An 8,378-nucleotide genomic window follows, 5' to 3' on the forward strand; every position below is an offset into this window, starting at 1 on the left:
GATTGTAGGGTCAAGATCCCAACATAAATTAAATGCTTTTAACGCTTTGTGTTGCTAAGACGATGCTGCTGTTTGGGAGGCGCCAACATTTAAAGTGGCCTTCTTCCATAGGCATGAACACCAACTGTTCTTTCTCCCAACAATGGAAGAAACACTGTCCTGCTGTCCAGTGGGATTTCCATCAGTAGTTCTTGCCATGCAAACTCTTTCCTCACTCTCCTGGGGGGAGGGGGAAGGGGGGGGGGGTGGCGGAGGAGTGAAGGGGCAGTGAGGGGGCAGAGGAAGACCCTCCCAACAGAAACAGTGCTGTTTGGCTAAAAGGGCGGCACAGTGTCGCAGCGGTAGAGTTGCTGCCTCACAGTGCCGGGGACCTGGGTTCAATCCTGACTACGGGTGTTGTCTGTACGGAGATTGTACGTTCTCCCCATGACCTGCATGGGTTTTCTCGGAGTGCTCCGGTTTCCTCCCACATTCCAAAGACGTACAGGTTTGTAGGTTATTTGGCTTGGTAGAATTGTAGATTTTCCCTAGAGTGTGTAGTGTTGATGTGCAGGGATCGCCGGTCGGCGCGGACTTGGTGGGCCAAAGGGCCTGTGTCCGCATTGTATCTCTAAACTAAACCAAACTTAGTAAAATGGAAAACCTGGATTTCCCTGTGGACACTGGAGAAGGTGGATTACTGGGTTGTCCTGAGAGTTTGGGAAGGGGAAGCTATCAGTTCACCCATGTGGAGTGCGGTGATGAAGTACAGTGTGCTGTACAGCTCCAGCTGAATCCGAGACCCACTGAGAACTGCTGGGTAAATATTGTAAGAGGCCAAAGGGGCAAATTATAATTTGAAAATTAATTTATTTAATACTTATTTAACTGTGCCTTTTATGTGTTTTTTATAAAGTTTGGTTTTCCAATACGAGTCCACCACCAAATTTCTACCAACTGTTTTTTCCGCCATCCTTTAATCCGGAAAAAAGCCCCCCCCCCCCCCCCCCAAAAATAAGTGGTGCCTAGGCTGGGTGAGGTGGCCGATCACGACCTCATTGGGACTTCCACGGCTGAATGGTGGGATGAATTTGCCGCCTGCGGATGGGGCACTGGATTTCCGGTGCCTGGTCGGAGCCAGCAGATCCATTCCCATAGCCGCCTTCCACAGCCGACCTTGCGGGCTGGTATCTTGGCCCCCCCAAGGTCGTAACCTCTGTTGGTCCGGCAAACTGATAATTCAGAAAGGCTCTGGAATCCAAGGGTGCTGGAAAATCAGTGGTGGACCTGTACCATCTGTGATCAGAAAAGGCTGACCCTCGCCCCAGGTTAGCTGACTGTCGGAGGAATAAAGATGTTTCTGGCTCGGCTTTCCTCACTTTGGCTGCTGAGGCCCTTCCATGGACGTTCCGCTGAGTGCTGGGATAGACAGTGTCTGGCTTTCTGCTGCTGGGTCTGCAGGGCCCTAGGCTTTGCTCAGCTTCCCTTCACCATCCTGTGGCACCGGAGAAAGACTGACTCTGTCTCTGGATAAAGGCAACTATTCCCTGGCTGCCCGCTGGCCCTTGGTGGCCTTAATGGCTGTTCCCAGAGCTGGGGAGAGCGGGGCCATGGAGTTGGGGGTCGGCTGTGATCACCCTTGCCGGCTCCCGAGACCATGTTTGTACCCCGAGATTGGTCTTCACAGCGACCGGCTCCTCCCTCTGGCCCCGGCCCCAGGGGAGAGGCTCTCTCTGCTGACTTATCCCGTCTGTCCCTGTTGCAGGAAGCAGGCGAGCGGGGATGGAGGCAAGGGAAGCGAGCTGCCGGACGTGTGGGAGGATGAAGCCAACTCCTGAGCTGCCCCGATCCCGTGCATGCTGCCTTCGGTTCGTCGCACACTCCTGTCAGACCCGTCTTCACTCATCATCCCACGCGGCCATCATGGACTAGAGGTGTGTCAGCCGCCAAGTGTGAACACAGCGGGTGGGCGGGGCAGGCATTGAAGCGACCCCTGACCCCTAACCCCCCACCCCACTCGAGCAGCCTCGCTGGACGAGGGGACAGCCCGCGGGCGGTGGAGTGGAGGATGTCGTGTGCGTCCAGCGCAGGTCCAGGCCTAGCCCCTTTCTTCTCCCCCTCTATTGACTACTTGGACCCCCAGCGCAAGACCACCTCACCTGCACGGCTCCCCAGGGAGGGGATGAGCCCGTTCCCTCAGAGCAGCTGCAGTCTGAAGAAGGATCCCCACCCGAAGCGTCATCTGTCAACTCCCTCCACAGAGGCTGCCTGACCCGCTGGGTTCCTCCACCACTCTGTGCTTTGCTCCAGATTCTAGCACCTGCGGTTCCTGGTGTCTCCACTGGTTTCGGGAGCTGGCTGACTGATGTTGGGTGGGGAGGGTTACAGTGGACGGGGATGTTGAGGTCAGGCAACCAGGTACCTGCGGATAGATACCAAACTGTTATTGCTCTTCAGTGAGCAGAACTCTGCATCGAGTGGTGACGCTCTGGGTCAACAGGCCCAGCACCTGTTTGATTTTGCTTCAATTGTATTGATATGCCTTTTATCAAATTGTTCAGCCGATGAATGTAATGGATAAGTTAGCAACCTAAATGACTTGGATGATTCACAGCTTGGTTTGAATCTTGCCGATGGGATCAGGTTACAGCCCCAGTTGTGGGTCGAAGGGGGAGATAAATCTCTACAGCCTCACTGGGGATGGGCACAGGACATAAACCCACTGTGCAGCACAGGAATAGGCCCGACGGCCCACAGAGTCTGTGCCGAATACGATGCCAAGATATACTGATCTTCTCTGCCTGCATGTGAATCAATTCCCTCCATTCCCTGCATATACATCCTTCTATCCCCTGAAACACCACTATTGTATCTGCCTCCACCACCACCACCACTGGCAGTGCGTTCCAGGCACCCACCACTCTATGGGGAAAAAAACAGAATACTTTCTCCGCACATCCATTAAAGCTATGGCCTCTAGTATGGCGATAAAGAAATGACTGCCTACCACCTCTATGCTTTTCATAATTTTATATACAACTCTGAGCCGAGGATGACCCGTCCAATCCCAGTTTGGAAGTTGTGAGTAGAGGCCCTGCAGCACTGGAACCAGCCTGTGTGTGTCCACGGCAAGCAGACAGGCAGGAGGCGCGACTATAACACCTCATCTCACCGGGCCAAACCCGTATCCAGCCACCTGCCTGCCCAGCGAGCCACGTGCTGCCCTCCTCCCCTCCCCCCACCTCCCCCCCCTAGGCTTGGGATGGAGGAGGTAAGAGCCACCACCGGCCTCTGGGTCAGCAGCACCGTCCCTCCAAGACCTGTCTGACCCCCTGGCCCAGTGATGAAGGGTCTCGACCCAAAACGTCACCTATTCCTTTTCTCCAGAGATGCTCCCTGGCCCGCTGAGTTACTGCAGCATTTTGTGTCCCAGACCCTGGCAGACGCCCTGTGAAAGTTCCAGGAATCCAGCGGCAGAGGACAAGGATTCAAAGGATGGGCTGTGGTGGGCAGCCGGACTGTTTGCCTGCAACATCCATGGGGAATGGTGAGGCTGGACCCCATCACTGGCACTGGCGAACCCCCAGGTTCCAGGGGGGTCTGTCTGGGCGTCGGATGTGAGTGGATCCCAGCACTGAGCGTATGGTCTCAGTTCACCCCCCTCACTTTCTCAGGACCGCACTTACTGGCAGTAACAGGCAGACAGAATGCAGAAATCGAGGTGACTTAACAAGTCTGCACAGTCACTCTCATGTCCTCATCATGAATGCTACGCGTATCCTATATTGCATTGTCCCACGGATTACAGCCACCGAGTTAGTGGTTACATTGTGCAATCACGCTGTATTATAACCCAGTTTGCAGTGATAGTCGTACAAAGTGTGGGAACTTTGGCCCAACTTGCCCACACTGACCAACATGCCCCGTCTACACTAGTTCCACCTGCCTGTGTTGGGCCCACATCCGTCTTAGCCCGTTCCATCCATATACCACACTGAATCGTCACACTGGATAGTCAGACTGTACATTCACACGGCATTAACGCACATATTACAGTCACACAGTACAGACACACGAAACTAACACAGTTTACATTCATACTGTAGAGGAACGCAGTTTGTAATCGCACTTTATAATCACATTGTAGAATTCCAGTTTACAGCCACACAGTATCATCACACAGTTTACAGTCACACTGCAGTCATAAGTTTGCCGACACACAGTAAGACTCCCACGGTTGGTAGTCACACTTTATAGTCACGCTATAGAATGACACAGTTTGCAGTCACATAGCATAACCACACAGTTTGCAGTTGTACTATAGTGTCACACAGTTTGTAATCACACTGTGACCACATTGTAGCGTAACACAGTTTACAGTCACGCAGCATAAAACTACATTATTTATAGGCACACAATGTTTGCAGTCGCGACAGTGTCACACAGATTAGAGTGCCCGAGCGTTGAAAGTCACACAAGGTATAGTCACACGATGTCGTCACAGTTTACATTCACACAGAATAATCCCACAGCTCACAGACAATGCAGTGGAGTTTAACACTGCTGTTGCGTTGTATTGTCCCTGAGTTTCCAGTCACATAACAACGCAGTTAATAGTCTGAAGAAGGGTCTCGGCCTGAAACGTCACCCATTCCTTCTCACCAGAGACGCTGCCTGTCCCGCTGAGTTACTCCAGCGTTTTGTGTCTCCCTTCGATTTAGACACCAGCATCTGCTACACATCTTTCCTACGCAGTTAATAGTCACACAATTTACAGTCGCACGACACTATGTTTTACACACACACTCGACATAATCACACAATTTAGAATCACAAGATTGTCGAACTCTAATTATACAGCGGCCTCACACAGTCACAGAGGCGGTCATATGGTAGGACTGTGTTTCTAGGTTTGTAGTTATAACACGTACGATCACACAGCCTACAGTCATTCAGCATCATGCTGTGCAGCGCACTGTCATGTAGTTACACCTGCAGACACACACCAGCTAATGTCACACACGTTACAGCCAGATAGTTTGCAATAACACTTCTCAGTCACATATTTTAGTGCCACTGTGCACAATCATTCACCACACAGCCACACAATTAATTGTGGTACAGTTTACGGTTGTACTTTACAACATCACGGCAGGCAATCAAAGATTTTCCAGGTACAGTACAAAGTACAATGACTGTGTTGCAGCGTACAGTCAAATAGGTGCAGGCAGACTCCAGTCAGCCTACGCACTCACACAGCAGACTGACACAGTAGATTGTGGCAGATGAAGCAACAGTCAGTGTGGATATGGTGGGCTGAAGGGCTGGTACGGTGATTAGCCACAGTGATTAATCACAGTAAAAAGCCCCACTGTGACAAACAAATCAAAAGGGAATCAAAGGGCAGGAGAGAGAGAGAGAGAGAATATATTTTGTGCGAATTAGGAGGAGAATAAGAACGAAGGGATTGGAATGACAGGGGCCAGATGGGCCAAATAGCCGCCTCCTGTGTCACAATGACTGAGTTAGGATAAGAACTATCGGGTGTAGTTCTCACATAAACCGTCCCGATTACAAATGAAAGAAGCCCACACACCAAGCCATAAGTACTCAGAATAAAGACAAAAGAGACTGCAGATGTCTGCAACCCTCCACGGTGTCAGGGGAGATGGCATGAGGTTGAGAGGGAGAGTTAGATCAGCTATGATTTAATGGCGGTGTAGACTTGATGGGCTGAATGGCCTAATTCTGCTCCTATCACTTATGAACATGAACCAGACCGCTCCCAAGACCCAGTGCTGCCTTGGGGCCCCCACCCAGCCACCAATCTGCCTGGTGACCCACCACACCCCAGCCACTTCCTTAATCCAAGCCCCGAGCCCAGGCCTGGACTTGCCCCACAGCCTTCAGCCCCCTCCCCACACCACCCGTCCACTTGGCCCTTGTTTGTGGGCAGGCCGGGACGTGCATCACTGTGACCAACAACTGATGCATGCAGCTGGCGGCGAGAACTCTAGCTGCGGCCTAGGTTGCCCATAAACACTTTGTCGTTGTACCTCCTCCAGCCCTGGGATAGGGGGTTAATGGTTGGGCAGACCAAGCCCAGAAACCCAGCAAGTACCCGGTGGGACTGGTCATTGCACGAAGCAAGTAGGGCAGGAGGCACTGCATGGATTAGCAACAGTTGTCCATGGGAGAGTTCTGTCCCCACAGTAACATGCCTGGCATTTCATGCATGAGCCACAGTTGTATTATACCCAGCATGGCAACCAAGGTTAAATGATACGCCTATGTCCTATTGCAATGCGGCACGGAATGCTGTTGCTGGCAGTTAATCACCCTGTGACTACGTCGGTTTGTGTGGCTGATGAGGCAAGAGGGATGTTTGAATTCTTACGCTCAGCCTTTGATCAGCGGGTTAAATTGCTGAAAGGTCTCCCGCGGCTTTTTATTTCGATGTAGTCAATAAAATCGAGGTGTCATCCTTCCACTGCACCCGGCGGGAACGTGAATCTCCGTGTTTGCTGTGTCTATTGGATGTTACATGAATCTGCACTGTTTCAAACTTTATCTTATGCATGATGGAACTGTACTTAATCTGGGGAGAGATGCAAATGTTACTCTGTAAATATGTATTGATATAAAGAGCATATTTTTTGCATGCTTTTATATTCTAGCAATGAGGTAAAAAACCTTCAGTAAGTTACTCATAATGAGCAATTACGGACTCAATTGATTGAATAATTGCATGGAAGGCAAGATGATTGTAAATTTAAAGTTCAATAAAACCTGTTATATTCCAGACTTTGTTCAAGAGTTTGAACCTATTTGTTCTTCATAACCCTTCTGGTTCCGAGTAGAATGGTGTCTTCAACATTACAAGCCTTGCTTGCTTTTGCCTGCTTGTCCTATCAAATCTTTGTGTAATTAAAGTTTTACAAGACAGCTTAAAGAAAGATTGCACCCCCAAATAAAGGTATTAGTGCAAAACACAATTATAAATGAGTCCATGTAGAGCAAGAGTTGGTCCGTAGTGATCTACTGATGAGATTGGATTCAGGTTGAGTGAAAAAAAAAATCACAAAGTGCTGGAGGACATCAGTCGGTCAGACAGCACCCTTGGAGAACATGGATAGGTGATGTTTCAGGTCGGGACCCTTCTTCAATCTGTAGAAGAGTTCTGATTCAAAATATCAGCCATCCATATTCTCCAGAGATGTTGCCTGACCCACTGAGATGTTGCCTGACCCACTGAGTTGGTCAGACCCAACCCTTTGTGTCTATGTTTTGTAAACGAGCATCTGCAGTTCCTTGTTTCTACATATGGGTCAGTGCATGGGGAGAGAGGGAGTTGAGGTGGGTACATGATATGAGGCTGCAGCCATGATCTGACCCAGTGGGTTGGAATGACCGAGGGACCTCTTCCATTTCCCACGATCATCACCAGACATCCTTTCAAATGAATTTGAATTGAATTATAATTCACCCACTGCAAGTGATTTTGGCTGTGGTTCACCATTTCTTTTCACCTTCTTCATGGCAGATATCTTTTGTCCTGTATTTCTTCATCTCTCTGTCGCTGCTCTTCACTCTTCACAGGATCATCGAACGCAGCAATGGCCCTTTGGCCCACCTCATCCATGCCGGGGTGGGAGATTGCAACCTTCACGTGGCCCGCCCTGTTTCGACGAATGCAATCAACCTGGCGTGCACAATCAAATGAGATCAAATAGAACAAGTTGTCTTTCAACTTTAGGGTAGATGTGTGCATGCCATACGTAAGAAGAAGAAGATCCATGCCAACCTTGATGCCTTTCTAGGCATGTGCCATTGGCCTGCATTAGGTCTGCATTCCTCTCTGCCTTTCCATTCCAAATACCTGTCCAAATTATTTTTAAATGTTATAAGAGTATCTGTCTCCATCATGGACATTGTGGGCCAAAGGGCCATTTCTTATGCTGCACTGCTCTATGTTCTAAATTAAATTTCTTCCCTGCCAACACCCTGCCCAACTATCCAGCTGATCTTTGGCTCACTGTGACTTGAGACAACCTTCATCACTATCTAGGATTCCACCAATATTCATGTGATCTGCAAACTTACTAATCAGCCCACCTACCTTCACATCCAAGTCAGAGTATATATATATATATATATATATTCCCTCCAGTACAACAGTTGTTACAGATATCCAGTCAGTAAAACAAACATCAAACATTATTCTCTGCCTCCTATCTCCCAGTTAGTTTTGGATTGAGTTTGCCTTGGATTCTATTGTGCCTTCACCTGCTGACCCAGCCTCTAATGTGGGTCCTTGTCAAGATCCTCACTGAAGTCCATGGAAACCACCTCTCCCACATCCACTGCCCTGCCATCATCAATTTCTTAGTTGCCTTTGA

The 8,378-nt window shown here is 49.6% G+C and overlaps 1 protein-coding gene across 5 annotated transcripts in view; it reads left to right on the plus strand.

Annotated features, from left to right (window-relative positions):
• Positions 1 to 2,807, plus strand: part of camkk1 (calcium/calmodulin dependent protein kinase kinase 1) — a 125,413-nt gene extending 122,606 nt beyond the window's left edge. For 4 of the 5 annotated variants that reach the window (XM_033045922.1, XM_033045923.1, XM_033045925.1 and 1 more), the window contains one exon: positions 1,745 to 2,807. In XM_033045922.1, coding sequence (XP_032901813.1) covers positions 1,745 to 1,817 — 73 coding nt within the window. In that variant the 3' untranslated portion in view covers positions 1,818 to 2,807. The remainder of the gene's footprint in view (positions 1 to 1,744) is intronic. The other variant, XM_033045924.1, reaches the window with a different exon arrangement.
• Positions 2,808 to 8,378: the final 5,571 nt, after the last annotated feature.

Source organism: Amblyraja radiata, chromosome 28 (assembly GCF_010909765.2).
Source record: "Amblyraja radiata isolate CabotCenter1 chromosome 28, sAmbRad1.1.pri, whole genome shotgun sequence".
NCBI classification, from domain to species: domain Eukaryota; kingdom Metazoa; phylum Chordata; class Chondrichthyes; order Rajiformes; family Rajidae; genus Amblyraja; species Amblyraja radiata.